The 21138-nt window shown below is 45.7% G+C and overlaps 1 protein-coding gene across 2 annotated transcripts in view; it reads left to right on the top strand.

The window, feature by feature from the left end:
* The window catches only part of gpc6b (glypican 6b), a 51700-nt gene extending 30607 nt beyond the window's left edge, over positions 1–21093 (top strand). Inside the window, exons 5-10 of one of the 2 annotated variants that reach the window (XM_057040960.1) lie at positions 3030–3160; positions 3695–3838; positions 4756–4785; positions 17622–17758; positions 18647–18822; positions 18966–21093. In XM_057040960.1, coding sequence (XP_056896940.1) covers positions 3030–3160; positions 3695–3838; positions 4756–4785; positions 17622–17758; positions 18647–18822; positions 18966–19177 — 830 coding nt within the window. In that variant the 3' untranslated portion in view covers positions 19178–21093. The remainder of the gene's footprint in view (positions 1–3029; positions 3161–3694; positions 3839–4755; positions 4786–17621; positions 17759–18646; positions 18823–18965) is intronic. The other variant, XM_057040966.1, reaches the window with a different exon arrangement.
* Positions 21094–21138: the final 45 nt, after the last annotated feature.

The following is a 21138-nucleotide window of genomic DNA, read 5'->3' as shown; positions in this document are numbered from 1 at the left end:
TATAAAAGTAGCAAGAGGACTTTATCATTATTTTCATGGTTCTGTTTGGAATTGATGAATTCTGATTTTGACCCTAATAGAAAGGAAGTGGAGGCGCAGCTGACCTTATGCTTCTCTTTGGCTCGCCGTCAGTGCTGCGCAGTATAATTCAACATTTTCTCTATAGAGTCCAAACTGAAATGAACATTCAAATGAGTACAGAGCTTCTGTTTGAAAAGCTGATTAGCTGCACCGTGACATTAGGCTGGCGGTGGTGGTATCTGTTCTAAGGTTCGGAAAGTGGAAGTCTCAGGTTCATACGTGCATCCAAACTGTGCACTAAACAGCAGGTCCGCACAGGTGCCCGAGTCATCAAACGCCGCAGCGCCCCTGCAGCTAAAGAAGCTGCAATCTGGTCCGCCTTGGAGACGGCGGCCCATCTCAGCATGCATGCATCATTGATAGCTGCACCCAAAGTAATTGGAATATGCTAGTGTTGCGCTTTTTTAATAATAAACACACACACACACACACTGGAGCAGGCATTAAACAGCAGGATGAACAACGTGCCGCTCCAGCAGGTGGTGACATACTGCATATCGCTGATGGGAACAAGATCCGATCTTTGTGTTTCCCCTTTAGGACATGCAGGGCTGCAGCTAAGCGCTGACTGAGGCGTTGTGGAGCATTAAGGTGTGCAGACAGACAATGTTAATTCTGTTGTTGCTCTTCTCTCTCATGAAGGCTCATTAAATGAGACAATAATGGCGTGTGTGTCATCTCCAACAACTGCAGATCAGCAGAGCAGCATAACCTTACAGCTACCGCCACACCACAAGGTTCAAGTGACGGATATCTGACGTGTTGCAATGAAATTATGCCACTTAGGTCCTAGGTGTGACTGCCTGTGTGTGTGTGTGTGTGTGTGTGTGTGTGTGTGTGTGTGTGTGAGGCAGTGCACGGATCCATCACCAGTGAGGAAGGAATGCAGTAACAGTTGATACCAATGACGCCACGCCATTCTATGATATCTTGTTCTCACAGCATATAAAATGAATGAAAGCGTTCGCTAATCACATGTTGATGGTGTTGGTGGACAGCACAAGCCAAAATATCCACTTTAATAAATATGTGGTGGCAGCCACGTGCAGGAATCGTTTCTTTGCCCACTGAATGACAGGAGGACTTTATTTAGTAAGGCATCATTATGACAGCCTCCTGCCAGTGAGGTCTTGTCCTGGGAGGTCTGTGGATGCAGGAATCTCTCCTTTCAGCCCTCCCTAAGTACTGTCTCCAGAATTGCTTCTGAGTTAGTGGTTTGGTGATGTCCATCTCAAGGAGGACCACCGGTCAAACACTGAACCGCCGTTGGAGACAAATGAGGTCTCAGAGTACTGAAGCTCGCAATATCAATTAACTCATTTAACCTCTGAGAGGGCAACATCTGTTACAAGTCAGGAAATCTGCAGCACTTTTCATGGGAAATATTCAAAATGATCTTGTGATTTGATCAGAGGCGTTAATTGAAAGTAATGGAAGCAAATAAACTGTGGGAGTGATCACGGTTAGTGCCTCATGTTCATCAAGGCCTTCTGGCCTGTGTCCACACTGCGTTATTAATGAGCACCCGCTCTCATTTATTCTCTGCAGTGGCTGTAAATAAATGTGCTCTATTAAATGAATGACATGTCATCAGTTTTTTGTAGCGTAACCAAATTTAGCTAACATGATTGGGCAGATCTACGTGTGAATCTGCATACAAATGAAATTTCCCCTGAAGATTCATATTTTAGAGTGAGTAATGGAAAATGCTGTCCAGTGTTTTTCACAGGCTTTGGCTTGTTTTTTTGTTTTTTTGTCTTTTTAAACCTGGCAGTGTTTAAATCCCCCTACACACACACACACACACACACACACACACACACACACTCATTATTCTGTGTCTACAACGATGCAAATCAGAGAAAGCTGAGAAAATCCTCACGTTTAATCTGAAACCAATTGGGATTCTCACACAGGTCGACGGCAACAGCAGTAACATGGGCGACACACATTTTATGTCGCAATCTGTTTTCTTGGTGTCACACTCGTGCTTGTGATGTGCAGGTGTCATTTTGACCAGAGAATCTGCAGTCATGTCGGTCCAAAAACCTCCACAGTAGGTTGATTGCTTGATTGTGGCCCCTCAGTGTGTGTGTGTGTGTGTGTGTGTGTGTGTGTGTGTGTGTGAGATTATTCTCACCCAGTGAATGGGTAGGTTACATTCCAGCCCCCACATGACCCTGAATATAAATGAAATGTTGTTAACATTGGTTGGATGGATGGATGGATGGATGGATGGATGGATGGATGGATGGATGGATGGATGGATGGATGGATGGATGGATGGATGGAAATCTATCCATTTTCAAAAAAATATTAAATGTTTCACTGAAAGCCGTCTAATGTTATGATAGCTTTGATAATTAATTAGCGGTTTCTTCATGTAAACAGACTCCCTGAGCTAATCGTTGCTAACAGCTCAGAGACGGTTGGGTTGGTGAGACGTGCTTATATTTGACCACATGGACCATTGCCTCTTGGATCTGGCAGAGAAGCTACCCAGAACTTGTAGTTGGAACGTATTTATTTGTGTTTTATATCTCTGCTCCTTTTGTCTGAGACTGTTGTATTGTCACCTATGCATCAGTCATCAACACACCCACTCACTGCCCTGAACGCTGCTCTGGGAGGTTTTACACTCCTCAAGCATGTGCCAGCCAGCACAACTAAATCCAGCTCTTGTTAAGATGATAGTCACCACACGTGTGAAAGGGTTTCAGTCAGAAACACGAGTGCTCTGCTCAGCACAATGGAAACAGGTCCTTGAACTACCGTGTGTGGACATACTTGTTATTGTATTCAGAACTGAATGCAGCCATGATCCACTGCAGCATTATGATATCTAAGATGTCAGCTTCGGGCTTTTGTTTTTTTAAATGAACTTTCTTTCACGCCTCTCCTTGCCCCCCTCTGCAACTCCTGGACTTTTTGTCCCACTGTTTTGACAGACGCCATGCTGCTGGTGGCTCAGAGGCTCGAGGGACCTTTCAACATCGAATCTGTCATGGAGCCTATCGACGTCAAGATTTCAGAGGCCATCATGAATATGCAGGACAACAGTGCGGAGGTTTCCTACAGGGTATGTGACAGAGCTCCACGTGCACACCTCACATCACTGATAGAGCTTCTGTTATGGCACAAGGTGAGCTTACTGTATGTCTGAAGGTAGGTTAAATTATATGTTCCATCTTGGTGGGGTAATCTTAGCTCCACTAACAGTTGGCGGTGTGTTTACTGTCCCGTACTAAATTTTTTCTTTGCCCACAGAGGAGTGAAAAAAGAGGCTTGTTTAGCTGCGAAAGATGGTTTCAGCCTACACAGTTTTGTATGTCCCATGCAAGCAACGCAGTTTTGTTTATGGTTTAATTATATGTGGTATTTGCCCAGAAGCCCATAAAAACGTTACTGTCATCATAAATAGCGCTGGTCATAGCTCTTTGTTGAATCACCTTTCAACATGGTCACTTCGGACTGACGAAGCGCGCAGTCATGCTGGTAATGCAGGGTGACTGATTCATATAACCTTAACAAAACAGCATGTTTCCTCCGCTCTCTGCACCCAAAACCATTGAAATCCATGACGACCGGGTGCCCGTGTTTGCTGTAATTGCAGGTCTTTCAAGGCTGCGGTCAGCCCAAACCCGCAGGAATGACGAGGTCCACTCGTGGTGTTTCGGATGTGTTCAACGCTCGCTTCAGGCCGTACAGCCCAGAGGAGCGGCCCACCACCGCGGCTGGCACCAGCCTGGACAGACTGGTAAGGAAACAGAGCCAGCGAGGCTGTTTTCAGGCAAGAGAATGGCTCAGTGTAAACATCGTTTGTCTTTTTGACTTGAATCCGTTGCCTAAAGCTCGTGATTGGCTATAGTAAACCCCTGGAGGCAGAAATTAATTCTTTGTGCTTGTCCTCCATGCAAGTCCCTGTATTGATCGGTGTCTGTTAACAAATCAACGGCTTTAACCCGCGAGGGCGGCGGCAGGTGTCTGGTGCCCTTCTCATCTCATGTACCGAGCAAACAGATAAGGGGGGGGTGTAAGAATTGATGGACAGATTTTGTAGAGGTGGCCATATCAACTGTTGGTTCTAAAAGTGCATTTTTCTTTTCTGAGATTAGCTCCGTGTTTGTCGGACCGCGCCTCGGAGCCTGGAGCTCCATCTGAAGCAACCTTGAAAGTCAAAGTGCCACATTGTAGTAAAGGTTAACGGGGGGCTGACAGACCAATTCAGCTAAGGGACAGTTTTCTTCATGGATTACCTTTGCAGCCTGTGCATCCTTCTTTTTAAACCTCTAGATCTATTCAGACTAAACTCTTTCAGAGTGATATGGGTGTGTAAATCTGTAGCTGCCGCCACTTTTAATTGTTTAAATTGCTCAATCAAATCAAATGTCACTCTGAAAACTCATTAATAGATAATTTCTTGAGCAAAACCTAATTTAACTGGCATCCTTCTGCTGCCCTCTGCCTCCTGGGATCCCACACTGATGACTTCTTTAAATCAATTCTATTTGTGTCCTTTGCAGTCTCATTAATTCTGGCCACACATTTGGAAATTCTGCACAACAGCTTGCTTTTTCCTTTTTTTAAATGTTTTCTATGTCCAACGGTGGCTTCATCCACCTACACTGCATTAATTAAGCCTTTCTGTTTCCCTGCCTTTATGCTGCAAACCAGAGGATTGTCTGGAATGCGATGCAACACAGTGTAAGGTTCAAGATTTTATACCTTTTTCTGTGGTGGGTCATTTGTGTACAAGTGCCTTGGATGCAACAATGCTTTTTAATTATACTGTGTGTGTGGAGGATTGTGCTCCAGACATGAGGGGTTTACATTAAACAAGCTCTGTGGCCTGCAGGTCCCAGCAGCATGCAGCTCGTGTTATGCCAAGCGTCAGTCACAGCATAGTTCTCACCTCACGGGAGTGTTAATCTAGCCTCCTATAAAGGGTCTAACGGGGGTTGTCCACGTGTTCTCACTTTGTCAGCATTTGTCCCGGGAGATCCAGCACGAACGTTTGTCATCCTGGATCTCAGTGTCTGAAATCATCAGTTTCTTAGCAAACAGTCAAGGAAACGGATGCATCAGTGAGCGACAGCTGCCACTACAAGTGTGAACCTGTGCAGAATACCTACATTTCAATTCATGGAGGTCGGTCGGACACGGTGAGCTACACTCGCCTGCTGCGTGTCGAATTCATCTTCTGGCTGTCGCTGGACAGGCGCTGAATCAGGATTTGGTTAAAAAAAATATCTGCCTGTTGCAGAAGCTGTAAAGCCAATTGTGTAAAGTCAAAAGATTGAGTGTTGTTGGGTTCAGGGGCAGATAAGGTTAATGCAGCCTGGAAAAGATAAGATGAGGTTGTGTCTGCTGGGAACAAGCCGCTGCCAGCTCTATGTGTTTGTGTAGCACCACAGGAATTGTTTTCACCAAGGATGCTGAAAAACCTCGTTGCTGTTCCGGCAAAATTATGCAGGGGAAAAACGTATCTCCCACCCCAAACGTTCCCTAAATAGTACCAATTATGGGGGTTTCAGTTTCTACTGAATCCTTGAGGGGTGGGGCTGTCTGCTGAGAATGCTTGGTGGAAAACACACTTTTTTTAATCTCTAAAAGTTTGTGTTTTGGTCATTAAAATGGAGCAAAAGACAGGAGGTAGATGGACAATGAGATGACAATGAGATCCAGGAATTTTGAGGAGCAGTGTACTGTTGGTTTTTTTAGCCTGGGTACATAAACTCCTGGAGATTGATTTTCCTGGGAATTGTGGTCGGAAAAGGGCTAATGTTTTATGGAAATTCTTGCCATGGACCAACTGGTGACCAGTAAAGCATCAAAGAACATCAATACATATTCATTGGTCCTTGGAGATGCTGCTCCCCCACATGTCTTGTTTGTCAGCAGTTTAATCCGTGAACCCTACAACGAGTTCACCGAGGTGATCCAGCAGTGGAGGAGGCTGGTCTCTATACCTGCTCATTAGCCTGGATGGGATGTATTTGTGTGTCTCTGCTGGTTTAACATGCAGACATGTGTACTGTTTGTTCCCTGTTCTGTGGAATCAGCAGAGGAGCTGCTGCAGGTATAATCCCTCCTCCTGCTGTAGCGGCTCCTCCACAGAGCGGAAGCTGGACAGGTGGTCAGTGGGAGGTTCACAATCAAACTTTATTAACTCTTCTTCCATATGTTGAGGCTCGGCAGCACGGCGGTGAGCCCTCCATCCTCACAGCATGATGGTTCTTGGTTTGATTAGTAACTGGGGGTTTTGTTTATGTGGACCTTGCATGTTCTCCACCTCATCCCTGCGGTTTCCTCCTGGTGCTCAGACTTCCTTCTACAATCCCAAAACCTGTTATTTCTTTTAATTGTTGCCACTTCATAGCTCATAAGTGTGAGCGATTTTAGGCTTCGGCCCAGGGAGCAACCAGGGAACTCTGCGGGATGTTGGCCTCGACTTCATGCGTTTGATTTGATTCTTTATTTGTGTTTCAGGTAGTGAAAAGCAAAAACAAGCACTTTAGGGAATTCTTTGCTTAGAAAATGGTGTGCTTTTACGTGGCATTATGCTGTCATTAGTGTGTCGGCCGTTGTGTGTTTATCCTGCAGAGGGGGACATGACTGGGAACTCTAGGAGCGCCATTCTGTCATCAAACCCGTTCTCCTCCTTTACATCGTGCTGCAGGATAATTGGCTGCGACAGTGACACGGCTCAGTCTGGTGGAAGTTCACAACTGTTTAACATCCTCTCATAAGTCCTCCTTCGTCTGGCTTAACAGCTCAGCTCGCGAGTGGAGGAATGCGCGGCAGGACTGCGTTCATTTGTTCTGTTGCCTATAGTGAAGTCTGGAGGAGCGGGCCCACCTCTGGCTCAATGAGCCGTGACTGTTTAATTGCCTGACATTCTGTCAGAGCACGCGTCCACGCCGCTCTGCAAGAAATAGACATTTGAACGTTCAGAGAGGGGATAAAGGCACCACAGGCTATCAGGCTCCCAGGTGCATTCTAGATAAGGGAGGGGGTTTCTAATTTGACATTTGTGACCAGCTTCAAGATGAATTTGGTGCACAAGTTTACTTTATTTTTCCTGTAAACGATTAGAAAAAAGACTCAGACAAGGCAAATCAAGAAAAAAGATTGTTGAATTACTTTCAGATCTTTATTTAACAACAGGGCCATCACAGTCAATGACATGGTTATTGGAATTAACCTTCATATTGTAACAAGTCAAACCATCCTGCAACAGTGCATCCGGAGGAGAAACTGATGGTGATCTCATGTGACCTCCCAAACACACACACGCAGCAGCATTTGGAAAAATGTTAAAGTTTTATTTCCCAGTGGAGATGAATAAATACTCATTTGGAGGGAATCAGGAGGAAGCGAAGCAGCAGTGCTAAGTCAGATTGCCGCTTCGACCTTTTACCAGCTCCACAAAAACACGATGTTAATAAAGTCGTTTTGTTGGTATTGTTATGAAAAGATCTCTCCAAGTAGATTTCCATTTGCACTTCACCATCTGTTAATAACCTTCACTTCATGTTTGAGCAACAGGCTCAACTTTAAAGAAGAAAACACCATCCCTCAGATACAAGGGGAAGTATCTCTCCTGCTCTGAGTTAGTCTCCATCACCTGAAGCCTCACAGGTTTCTTTACGCTCCCGAAACGTGTTTTTAGTGTATTATAGCGGCTTGGTCTCCGTCTGCATCGGAAAACCGCCATCGTCTGCAATCCAGCCTAACAGTTGGGGGATTTTTGCCCCGAGTGTTTGTTTTGGTCCCTCGTGCACGTGGCTCAGTGTTCCTTCATGATCATTCTTTCATTTGTTTTCCAGTTTTGTTCTATTTTTTGGAGTAAGGAGATGACGACATGACTTGTGTTTGCTTTAGAAAACAAAAGTTTGGTTTCTGTGGGTTCGTTTTGAAAGGTGACCAGCTTCAGTCTGTAATCCGCTCAACCCAGCGCCACCTCCTGCAAACACAAAGTGCTGAGCAGAACTGCAGCTCCTGGTTCAACACCTGATATTTACAGTGTGAAGCTCTGCAGACCAGGACAGATCTGAGGTCAGTGAGGGGCAGCTCGAGGTTTGTGTCTGCGGGCGTGTTGCTCGGTTTAATGTAAAGCCTTTCAGAGGCATCATCGGATCCCAGTAGAAGGAATGAAACCAGACGGTTGCCATGGAGATAGCAGCAGGTAACAGCTGAAGGAAAGATGGAAATCATCACGCGAACAGTCGTCAGCTTTTACCTGAGGAATATTACTGTAGTTTGTAAGATCCTCTTTCACCTGTAGATGTTTTTTTCTGCTGTTGTGTTCTTGGTGTGTTCCAGTGCACGTGTTTACAGTGTTGTTGTTTGGCTCAAACCGAGTTATGGCCGGAGTAAAGAGTAAACAAGAGGTTGGAGGATGTAGTTAGAGGAATATGAGCTCCCTCCCGCAGAACTCCCTCCAGCAATAAGCCCGTAGCATTCTTTTCCTGGATGTGTTCGGCTGCCTGTAGGAAGTGTGAAGCCTGGTCACGCAAAAGTCAGTACCTGATATTGTGCACGTGGTCATGCACAGCAAAATCCCATCTCAGCCTGCCCTCTGTCCAGAAGAACTTCTCAGTTCCACATTACAGTCGAGGACTCGTCACAGCTGAACTGCAGGCAGGAAGAAACCGAATCAGGAATTGAACCATAATGGTTCAATGTAGACGACAGCTGGGCTGTGATACTGACGCGTGTGTGTGGCATATAGACGTTTATGATCCCTGTTCTATAGGAGATCTGTGCCTTTATTTTACCTCTGTTTCTTGTCCATTCGTTGGTTTCTGCGTATTTGACCATAAAAAGGATAAACCAGGTTTCTTTTTTCAGGATTATTTCCCCCACAAGAATGAAGAACCTTTTTTAAGGCTCCCTCTCCTTTATATGCTGTTGGCCCACCAGTGTACAGGCACTCTATTCTCAGTTCCTCTTATGGATGTCTAGACTCTGTCCTGATAATGTTTCCAGTCAACAGTCCAGAGAACTGTGCAGCCCTTCCTCCGGTGTATTTTTTGATGTTTTTTTTAGCATCCGCAACAAACCAAATATTTCCTGTTCCATTTCTTTGCTGTTATTACATCTCCTACCTTTTCATGACAACAGAGGTCAGCGTCGGAGCTGGAGCTGAAGTGAAACAAAGCAAAACGCATATTGGCTTTTTCTCGAAGTACGCGGGCTTTAAATTAAACTTTGATTGCTCTCCCGGGCGCTTTTTATGCTAGCGTAAATGATTCATCATCGCAGCTCTTTCGTAATGTGTTTAACGACTGAAGTTTAATATTCGCGAACACAAACTTTCCATTTTTCTCTCTTATTCTTTTACACGAACACCAGGAAACTCTAAGTAAAACATTCATTTTGCGGTTGGTGAAGTCAGCTGTCAGGAAAAAGCACAACCACTCCCTTCCCAAAAACCTCGACCCTGGCATTATTTTTTGCGGAGCAGGAACATGTCGAGCCGCTGAAACCTTCTTGTTTTGGATACAGCCTAATGGATGTAAGGTAGGCCTGTCCACAGCTCCATTCTCTCAACTCCTGTATCTGCAGACTCTTGCCCAAACTCTGCAATTATGGAGATTCCAAACATTCTCTCTCAGACCAGGCAAAATAAATAGAGTGGAAGTGCACATGTGGCATCCGAGCGGCTACTTTTGGGCCGTAAATGTTGCCTCTGAGAGCACTCGAGCATAAATATTTGACTTCTTTGTAATGATTAACCTGTAAATTCAAAATATACTACATTTAATTATTTATTTTGAGAGGAAATAGAAATTCAGATTATTTTAGGTTTTATAGTCAGTGTTATGTGTTAATGAAGAGCTTCCCAAAGCACCCATGACATCATCAAAGTACGCTTATGATAATAATATTAATTATAATTATAACAGGGGGCAGAGATCTCTCAGTCTGTACTGGAGTGAGAAACAGAAGGTTCTCAGTTCAAACCTCGGTGCGTATGAAACAAGGAAGGTGTTCTGATAGTAGTGACAGCACTGCTGAAGTATCCTTGAGCAAGGTACCAAACCCCCAAATACTCACATACAGCCCAGCAATGAACTGGCAACTCATTGGAGGGTGGACCCTGCCTCCTAATATAAGAATTAGCCTCCTGCCTATGAAACATGCAGCACAGTGTTTTACTGTGCCTTACAATACAGTGACGTAAAATAAAAACACGAGTTAGAAATAGGAAGAATGGCTAAAACAATAAAATGGTAACTATAGAGTTGAATTTCACAGATATATATAAAACCATATAAGCCATTTTAAAGATCTGTGTGGTCCTATCGGGTGTACGCTAAAGGCTCGTTGGAGCTGGTTGTGTGCACGTTACCATCGGCCTATTTGTCCCTCTTACTTTTGCATTTCATGTGAGTTTTTCTCAACTCTGCCAGGCTGCGGCCCCCACTGATTCCCCTCCCTGCAGACTTCTTTAATCTCGGTGTTGCCGTGTCCTCTACAGAGGCCAGCGTCTGTGGAGCGGGTCATCCCCGCTGATCCACCAGCAGTGTTTCTGATGGGATCTGTAAGCAGAGCCAGACTTTGGCTCCATTAAAGTTTAAACTACTGTTAAGATTCTGGAGGATGTCCTGCTGGATATTAGGCGCTCACTGGGGTCCAATCGCACCCATCCTCATTACAGGCGCGACGCCTCCCGTCCGATGAGGAGACATTAAGCCTTCTGAGGGGATGTCGCTCATGATGCCTCTTGACCTTGGTCCTGTCAGGAGATAAAGACATCACAAATGCTGTTTCAAGCCAGAAGGTGTAACAATGGAATACTTATTAGCCATCATTCAGCGCCATCATTTATAATGTAGCAGCAGCAGCATCCTGTTCAGAGGGCAACACTGTCTTGTAATGCTATTATGGTATATATTTTATTATAGAGAACTTTTCAAAACAAATGTATGGTAGATGGGATATAGATGGAGGCTGTGTCGCCTCTCTTATTGGGTTACTGCATGTCTGAGTTTGGTGTCCTTCAGACTGCTAAAACTGGGCTCAGGCTCTGCTCAGAACTGCAGGATTGATATGAGATTCAGGAGCCGTCAGGGGCTCTAAGAAGAGGCCACGTGTACAGGTGACCCTTTGCACACTTTAGGCAAAAAAAAGAGAGGAATCCTCTGCTGCTGCTCCTCCTACAGTCTCCAGTCTGGTAGAAGGTACATTTTGGATCAGAAAAAAGCTTAACCTGATGTAATACGTCATGGAGGGAAAAGAAAAATCTCATAACTTTAATCTTGCCTGCTGTGCTTCTCGCCCAACGAGAGATCTACAGAATTTCCTTTTGTCTTAACTCACAGGTGCTTTATTCTATATTGTTTGAGTTTCATCATAACCTCTTAAATCAGCTTGTTCTAGAAATTGTACGTGCAAAGCATTCCCATTAAAATAATTTTTACTGTGCTTTAGCTTGCATGTAAAGTAGCCTGCAGTAATCGTAGAAGTCTGAATCAGAAAATCTACGCTTTACACATGCCATAGGTTTTAACACCCCCTGTCACTGATGATAAATAAATTGTAGGAATAACTTTTATTGCCAACACTGGGTTAGCTGTCAACACGCTGGCAGTTGTCCGGCAGCAATGATTAAAGCGCACCATCATTTACTCTCTTGGAAAGCGCGTTGGTTTCATTTGAATCATTTACTCTGTGTCCCTTCCTCCTCGGTGACTAATGCTGCCGCCATAAAGTGCTCTGCAGCGCTTCATATCTGTCGATACATTAATGAGACACGTTGGCCCCATTGCTCTCCGGGCCGGCCGTCCTCTCGGGGGAGCAGCGAGGGGGCCTCGGTGATTGCGTTGTTCTCCACCGTGCAGCTTCCCTTTAATCATCTGCCTTTTTCAAACCCCCCCCCCATCCCCCCGTAGCCTCGGGCCAATCGCGCTCGCAAACTCGCCCCTGCTTCATCAATATTCTGTCATATTTTCTCACCGTGGGATCACCGTGTGATACATTTCGCTCACTATGATACACCGCGTTGGCTAACTATGTAAATACCACGGGAGGGAGCAGGTGGTTTCAGGCGGCGTTGTGTTAAATGGGCCACTCAACGCACCATTTTGTACGCCGTCAGTACCGCACCAAACGATATCTGACATTTCTGACTCCTGAAGCATCCCTTCAGCCGCTGCCTAGCTTCATGTGTCCATAAAATGTTAATGTTTTTAGCGGGTTTTGAGCATTTTGTCATGAGAAAGCAAAGACATAAAGATTAATGGAGGATTTCTGGAAAGTTGCAGCCGAGTGTTCCAGAACTAAGCGATTAAAGTTAATCTACAGTATTCAGACGTAATGAGAGGAAATTCAGTGAGGTGCAATCCTAGAAGTCTAAGATTGCAGTAGATTTGGGGCAGTTTATTGTGTTATAATAAGTGATAAATATTCATTACTCCTGTGAGAAGCAGGATTAGGATAGATCTCACAGAATGTCCTGTATTTCACAATCAAGACAAATGCAAATAATCTCCACTGCTGAATAACGATGCCTTTCACGGTATGTCAGGTATCTATTCTGGGTCGGCAGCATATTAACAATGTTGTGGTGCCTTCATTGACAGCCCTGTCACCGGGAGATTTAAAAGAAAGATCTACATGCGTCCCCCCGGCTGTTGCGACGTCCAAGTTAAATCATGGTGAAGTGTTCGGCTGTGGCAGCTTTATGTCGGGGCATAATCGCTCACAATCACGGGAAACAAGGGAGGTGGTACCAGAGAGCAGAATAAAAAGCCGATGGCTGCAGGAGCATGCTAACAAAACCAGTTTTTTGAGCCGGTCTGACACGCAGCCCGGCAGTGATGGGCCCAAACCACAGCTGCACTGTCACGTCCAGCCTCATTTGAGTCTGCTCGTGGTGGCGCTGCTCCGTAGACACGGTTCGTCTGGCGGGTTATCGCTCCCATCTGTGTGAGCGGAGCGAGATAAACAGCTGGGCCGAGTCCTCGCAGTCTCGTCCCTGTTCGTGGATGCTGATCAGATGAAAACAACCTCACATCTGCACACGTCCTGGCAGTTATTTGCTTTTAGCAGTGCTAGCCAAGGACGAAGGAGACGACCAGGCAGAGGTTGTTCCCCCATGGATCTGGGGTTGGGCCGGTATTAGTTTTACTCTGCTGAGTTTTAATGCTGCGGAGCCAGAAGGCAGTTCTCAGTTCAGAGGGGTCGTTGTTTATGGTCGGACCCGAGCCAGTGAACAAGAATTTATAACGTGACACCAGATTAAGTAGCCATGTCTACGGACAAGCTCCAGCAGGGCCTCGGCGCTCTGATGCCCGACCCGTTGGCTGGCTGATCCACCAGTTCATCATGAAGATCAGCGGCTGGCTCGCTCTGCGACAAGACTTTGATGAAAAATGTGATGAAGAGGCAGAGTTATTCTTACTGAGGACCGTCCTGCCTGTGAGAAAGGGCTTCGGCCCGACCTCTCGGCGGTCGCTGGCTCGGGGCAGAGCCTCCTGCCACGGCCAGTGTCTCTGGTATGAGCAGAACCCACTCGCTGACCTCTGTAATCGAGATGCAGGCCCGGAAAACTGCATTCATATCAAATGTAAAACTATTTTAACGCCGAGCCGAGGAGCAGTTGCCAGGGAAAATACGTTGATCTTGGAGACGTCCGCCCCTCGTGGTTTGGTGGCGAGTCCCGCCGCCGGGTCTATGATTAGATTGGACACGCACTAATTTAGCCCAGACTCGCTGATATGCTCCGTGTCAAGTTGCGATGACATCTCCAGATAGCTGTATGAAAAAAAAAGAGGCTTGCTAATTTAACAAGATAGCGGGGGCTTTTATTAGCACGTTGTCGGACAAGCTTCCCTTATGGTTTTTGTTTCTGAGAGGAGACGCTGAACACGGCACAGACACGAGAATGAAAGTTGATGGGACTCCTCAGATAGCAGGTCTGAGCGATGTCCCACAGCCACATCAGAGAGGAGAGGCCCCAGTGGCTGGGCTTCAAACCCAGACACAGCCCAGTTTTTTGTCTAACAATAGCCAAGGACACCTAACAACACCGTGGCTACAGCCTGCCGGTGCCACCCTGTCACACGCAGGAAAGCAGCAGGGACGGTCGGCCTGGCAGGATCCAGGATCCCGGCGAGCTCTCGTCCCGGCGAGCTCTCGTCCTGGCGAGCTCTCGTCTCATTGACTCTCGCTGTTGTTTTTGGATGTAATTTTATGTGCAAACATCTCTCCCGTGTTTGTCTTTGCGAGCCGCCCGCTTACTCTTTACAGCGAGTCAACACTGGCCTGTGTGTTCGTTTGGATTTGTGGCGAGGAACAGAGCGGGTTTAAAGGTGAGCCCGTGTTTGGGTTATGCTAAGTTGGGGGAGCTGCTGCGCCTTACAGGGCTGCTCCTCATTGCTGCGCGCTGCTGAAATAATCTTCTGTGTCGTGGTTTAGCTGCTTGATAAACTGCCTTGTTAGGCAGGAGGAGACAGAAATAACCCCCCAGAAGTGTGTGTGTGTGTGTGTGGGGGGGGGGGGGGGGGGGGGGGTGGATTAAGTTTCATTCAGGGTTGAATTAATATGTATTAAAAAGTGTAACTGTAAGAAGTGGCAGAGAAATTAAGAGCACTTACTGTCAGCGGCCCATTTCCATCAAGGTGGCCGTGAAAGAAGTGTGGGAGGTTCTAAACTGCCCCGAGATGACTGAGCTGGCACCGCTGGACCGCAGCTGATGGAGAAAGCAGAGACATTATTCACAAAGCGCCTCAGAATAGGAGCAGTGGTTTGAGATCGCGGGTCAGCTCGCTACCAAACCTTCACTTTCACTTAAGGCTGTGGTCAAAGAGAGAGAGAGCGGCCAGAGGGAGGGAGGGAGGGAGGGAGAGACACAATGAAGTCATATATGCCCTGGGACAGGAATCAGGGATGCAGAGGATGAAAGAAACGGAGGGACGGATGAGCCGGCTTGATGCTGCGAGGCATTTTAAAAATACAGATCAGCTGTTGTTTTGTCACTTTAGCAGCAGTGAGATCATTTCCAACCTAATTTCAATAATATTCAGCTCCCTATGTTCCTCTGTGACTCCCTCACTGCCCAAAATCTATTAAAAATGCATCTGTGCGGCTGTACCGATGTGCACCTGTATTACAATAAAACAGGTTCACTGTATGATCCAGCCGTAATTCCTCAGCAGTGCTCCCAGCAACAGCCCAGTCCGCTCCGACATGCCGGCGCTCCTCTAGACGCTATGCTGCACGTCAGGTGAACAAATCTTTATACGATGAAACCTTCAAATCTGCAGATGCAGTTAGAAATAAATGGACACTTGAAGGAGTAAATTTTTGTCACCCCACAAGGAAAAAATAGCAGAGTCGTAAATGTAGCAGTCGGAAGGTTTATAGTCCTGATTGTGACTCATAACATTCGATTACAGCTCGTTCCACCAACGTCTTTAGCCATAGGCGTGCGTTTTTGCAAAATAGTCGGCAACTTTGTGCTGTACATCGCGCCTTGAAGACAAATTGAATATAGATGTTGTGATGCATAAAACAGAGAGCAAGGCCATACGGGAAGGATGAGTCGGAGAAGTGGAGAGGCTGCCCCATTCTTCTCTCCTTTAGCAGAGAATCTCACGCTAACGCTGCATATTTACCAGATTCCTAAATTACAATGTCCTTTTTCCCCCTACATTGCTTTAGGCATTTAACCCCGAAGTGTCTGATTAGGCAGCACCTGAAGCAGCGTTTTTACGTTGTTTTTAATGTCTTCTTCAGACATTGACACCTTGCTGTGATAAAAGAGAAGGTGTTTTGCGGCCCTGAGGAACTACAGGTCCGAACGGGCCTTGCTGCAGAGCTGAAGGCATCACTCGCATTAGAAAAGTCCTTTAATGTGATCAGGGTTTGAAAAGGCTATCACACTTCCTGATAATCGTAATCCATCAGGCTGCGGCTGGATACAATACCAGTTTAATATCCTGACGCGTGGAGCGGGTGGAAGTGTTCATCCACTGGCCTCATGGAGATTTTTAATGAGAACGTTGTCAACGTCGGTAACAGGCGGCTGATTGTAATGAGGATCTCGGCTGCACGCACGCTGCACTAACATGGACCTTTATTAAATATGCAGCTCTCTATTTACACACACCGTAAATTACTACAATCGCACAGGGTATATTATGTGTGTCTGTGCAACTTTGATTAGAAAGGAGACTAATTAGATAGCAGCATTTGACTGGGAGGCTGCTCATTCTTCAGAGACATACTGCCACCTAGCGTCCACTTTGGCTACCTACACGCTGAGTGCGATGGTTATTTATTCACACAGATGTGCAGTGAAGCAGAGTTTTCCCACCAAAACAGTTGAGCCCTCTGCTTTTTAAGCTGCTCTCTGCTGCCCACCAAACATTTAATCTAAATGTATCTATTGTAAATGTATTGTGTAAATGTATTTATTGTTTTTTTTTAAAATCTCACATGATACACAGTACTGCAGTAATTAGTCACCTAGTGGAGGATAAAGCACTGCCGAGACATCTGTAGGTCTAAAGTCTCTCGCTTGAACTAAAGTTAATGTGTGAGTTTTACTCAAACGTTGCCCTTCTGCCTCACATGAAGTTCAGCATTGGCCCTCTGGCCAGTATCACGGCCGCTCGAGTGCTCCAGCATCAGTGTGACAGGATTAACACATCAAAAGGGAAGTCAGGGCCTACAGCGGCGTCACACACTCCGTACAGCACCTTTCATGTTCTGCTCAGGTTCACCACAATTTCACGTAAGCCAACAGCAAGTCAGACAGAAAAAAAAGATAATGGGGCCAACCTGCTGCTATCAGGCCTCCTCTCGGCTTCACTGAAATATTACAAATTCTGTGTTTGATGAAAGATTGGAGTTCATGTTCAAAAAGGGTTTCTGGACTGCGTCACTGGCCGGGGTGCAATGACTCTGGAATTACGGCTGCAGTCCTGCAGGATGGGTTGATGTAACTATTTAAAAGTTGAAGGGGGGAAACCCACTATTTATAAGTTTCTGATGAAGTAAAATGATAATGGAGTATTTAAAAGAGAAAAAATATCAATACGAGTCTGGAGCATAATCGGGAAGTAACGCCTTCAGTGGTGGAACCTTCCCTCCAATGGTTTTACAAGAACATGTAAAAAGAGCTTTTCTTATGAAGCCCCAGGATCAGCAGCATGAATATAGATGTGGGAAGGCTGGTGTCAACTCACAGTGCTCTTTTGTACTTTAATGTCTTGCTTCTGAGAATTTTTCATTTTTGTAAAATCTGATTTTTGTGCGTTTTTATGTGTTCTACAGGGGCTATAGACCACACACACACACACACACACAGACCCAGGGACGCAGACATATTTATATATATATATATATAAGCTGTAATTGTGACTGTAAAAATGTGCTTCACAAATCATCGTGCACTATGATAGACCGGTTTGCTTTGGAAGCGCTTTCCTTTTTCCTGTTAAAGTAACGATAGATCAAGGCTCTAGGATTCATGACTTACAATCTTTGGCTTTCTGTCTTTCTGAACACCTCCATCTTTTCTTTAGGTGATTGACATTAAAGAAAAGCTGAAGATGTCAAAGAAATTCTGGTCGAACTTGCCAGATGTGTTATGTGTGGAGGAAAGAGTGACGGCAGGAAATACCAGCGATGATGACTGCTGGAACGGGCACACGAGGGGCAGGTAGGTGGCCCTGCCGTGACCTTAGTTTACTGGCTGAGCTGGGAATTAAGGATTATGATGCCAACAGTATCAGTCTGTTATTTTAAGTCATGTTCACGCTCTCATTTTAACTGGACCACTTAATCAGAATTTTCTTTTTCTCAAGGCAAATCTTGGCAGGCGCTCTGCAGACGCCTCCAGCCGTGGCCGAGGTCACGGTCTCCTTAGTGCTGCCTTCATTCATAACATCAACTGTGGGATCAAAAGATATTCAGCTTTGACATATTGAATTCTTCATACATCCTTCAAACCTAAAAAGTAGCTTTGTATATTAGCTGTGTGTGTGTGTGTGTGTGTGTGTGTGTGTGTGTGTGGTGTGTGTGTGTGTGTGTGTGTGTGTGTGTGTGTGTGTGCAGGCTGCCGCTGTGTAAAATGAAAAGGGTATTGGGAAAATTGATGAAACGGGTCAGAGGTGCTGCTAAAGCTGAGTGAGCTGAGGTGATGGGGAGGTATGGAATGCCCTCACGTGGTGTCGGCGGCTTATTCATCAAGCAGGAATGCAGAAAACGGGTTTTGCTATTAAAAGCAGGACTTTGTTCTGGTTTTTAAATCCTGCTGCTGAAAACTGTCAAATGTATCCATATTAATAAAGTAACTAAGTGGGTTTTTTTTATCTGGGTGTAAAACAGCTAATCAAAATTCTAAAGGCGCTTTAAAGTTTTTAGAAATGCTGACTGTTACACAAAAGCGTTACTTAATCGTGAGTGTGTCACCGTTTTGGTGGCTTCATCTGAGCCTGGTGGCAGAAACGGTTTTTAAACCTGCTGTTACTGGACCACATGACAAAGAAGAATGACAAATTGGAACAAACCTTTGACCTTTGCTCCTGGATTTCATCTGACTGCTCAGGTACTTCCCTGAAGTTCAGAAGGACGGCCTGACCAACCAGCTGAATAACCCAGAGGTGGCGGTGGACATCACGCGGCCGGACACGCTCATCAGACAGCAGATCATGGCTCTGAGGGTGATGACCAACAAGCTGAGGAACGCCTACAACGGCAACGATATCTACTTCCAAGACTCAAGTGAGCACTTCGACACATTCCGGTGCACGTGCAGGCGTGCGAGGAAAACACGCAGAAATGCATCCTGGTCATGCTGATGGGGTTGATCATGTGATCGGGTGGGCCGCTGATCAGCCGGGCTTCTCTCTGTCCTGACGTTGCAGGCGATGAGGGCAGCGGCTCCGGCAGCGGCAGCGGCTGCACAGACGTCTGCCCCACGGACGCGGACGCCGAGGATCTCACGACCGAAGCCCCGGTGGTGGAAGCTGACCGGGGGGGTCCTGTGGACGGCTCCGAGCTGCCGAGCGCCCCCCCTGCAGCCCTGCTCCTCACGCTGGCCCTGTCAGTCCTGGCACTCTCCCGACAGTGGAGATAATGCCAGAAACGCAACACGGACACCAGTTGCTTTCCCTTTTTTTGTTTGTTTGTTTTTGCAATTTATTTTTTTTCTGCATTTTTCTTCTGTATTGCAGCAGATTAACGGTATAGTCGTGCAGCCCCCCCTCCCCTCAAGGAGGAGCTCTCGGGAGGAGAGCGGCCGTGTTTATCATCTCCCAAAGATCGAGCGGTGCCGCGCTTTGACGTGATTTGCGGCGTCACAACAAACTCTACTTCAGAGATTTCTTCCACATAGGACAGGTATTAATGTAGGTCTCTATGTGGGAAAATATAAACACGCACTTTGAGCCTTTTGATTTTTTTTTTTTTTTGCGAAAACTGTGGAGAATGTGTTTGTGTGCTGGAGAGGCACAGCGAGTGCGATGTGTTATCTGGAATGAACACGAGGGGATGACGGTGACCAGCAACATGGTTCCCACCTACATCTCCAACAAATCCTCCTGTTATTGGTAAATAATGCTCCGCTTAAAAAATTTGAACCATTCAAATGTGCCACTGAATCATTTAGTTTCATTTCATGTCGCACAGGAACATCTCATCATCCTCCATCTGCTTTGCTTTTGTGACCCCAGCAGCCACCCTGATCTAGGATTCAGATTTTGTTCAATGAAAAAAAAAAACATTTCATATACATGTTTTTTATTTTTTACATATCTTTTGCTTTTCCCTTTCGGGGTCATGGGAAGGGTGCTGGTTCATAGCAGGTGCCTCAGTGAGCATTTGGGGGTTTGGGTTAGGGTTAGGGTGTAAAACAGCTAATCAAAATTCTAACCCTAACCCTAACCCTAACCCTACAGACCAAGCTACCACCACCCTGTATTAATACTAATAAAAAGCTAGTGGATGTGGATACATGCTGCAGCACAGAGAGAGAGAGAGAGTAGAGAGCTACCACTCTAGGTCCTGGTCCTCACCTCCTCTTCTCAACCCTTTTGCCAGCGGTGGTGTGCTGTTAACGGGGCCCAAATGTCACTGTTAGACAGTTTAGAACGCTGTTAAACAGCCATTCAAAAACTGTTTGTCTCTTGTTTTTACACCTTTAATTGCTTTTTAATGTTGCAGTTAAATGGTTTGGGACTTGCATTGTCTGAGCTGGGGCGTTATGTAAAGAATGGAGGATTTGTTGAGAGAAGGGCCAAACGGCACACGGCAGTTACAGGAAATGCAAAGAAAGGGTGGCCAAATTTATCTGTGAAGCCTGAATGGTTATGTCTGCAGCACAGACAGGCTGGAAGCCGACCACAGTCACCTGTGAAATGAGAATCTGCAGAGACCGGACAGGGCTGAACGCTTCGGCGGCGCTCCTCAGTAGAGCGTACTTACAGAGAATGTGAGAGGCCTGCCACTGCAGGAGGGGGCGGACAAAACCAGCCTGGATGTGCGTCCACTGTTCTCTGAGAGCCCCCTCAGCTCCATTACCACCCGGACAGCTCAGCTTACAGGACAGATCCAGGGAATAAACCCCTTCAGCGCTACACCAGTGTCCAGCTTTACATTGACGTTGCATCTGCAGCCACATAAATGTGGTCTTGTTCATTCAAAAGGAACTTTTTTTTAATTCTATAAATACTGACCTTTAAAGGATGTTTTTATGTTTTGTATCACTGAGCTGATAATATTTTTGCAATAAAATTATGGAGGAAAAAAATGCCAATTAAAATTGGAATGAGCAGAAAAATAGGACAAGTCCTTTTTTTAAGTTCAGTATTATTAATTCAGTATAGAACGTCAAACTGTCTGTTTGGAGCATCTAATTTCAGTTCATCTGAGTGATCTGAGGCACTTAGCGAGCGAATATGCCTTATTGTTTCCCAGTGCAATTACAATTACATTTGTGTTTTTGTTACTGTTCTTGAGAATAAATATTTATTAAATAAAAAAACCTCTAACAGAGTTTTGTGTTTCGGGTTATTCTTTTAAAGCCATCGAGGGAGAAAT

This window comes from Takifugu flavidus, chromosome 1 (genome assembly GCF_003711565.1).
Source record: "Takifugu flavidus isolate HTHZ2018 chromosome 1, ASM371156v2, whole genome shotgun sequence".
Classification (NCBI taxonomy): domain Eukaryota; kingdom Metazoa; phylum Chordata; class Actinopteri; order Tetraodontiformes; family Tetraodontidae; genus Takifugu; species Takifugu flavidus.
Note: the sequence above shows the minus strand (reverse complement) of the source record. Positions and strands in the feature narration are given on the sequence as shown.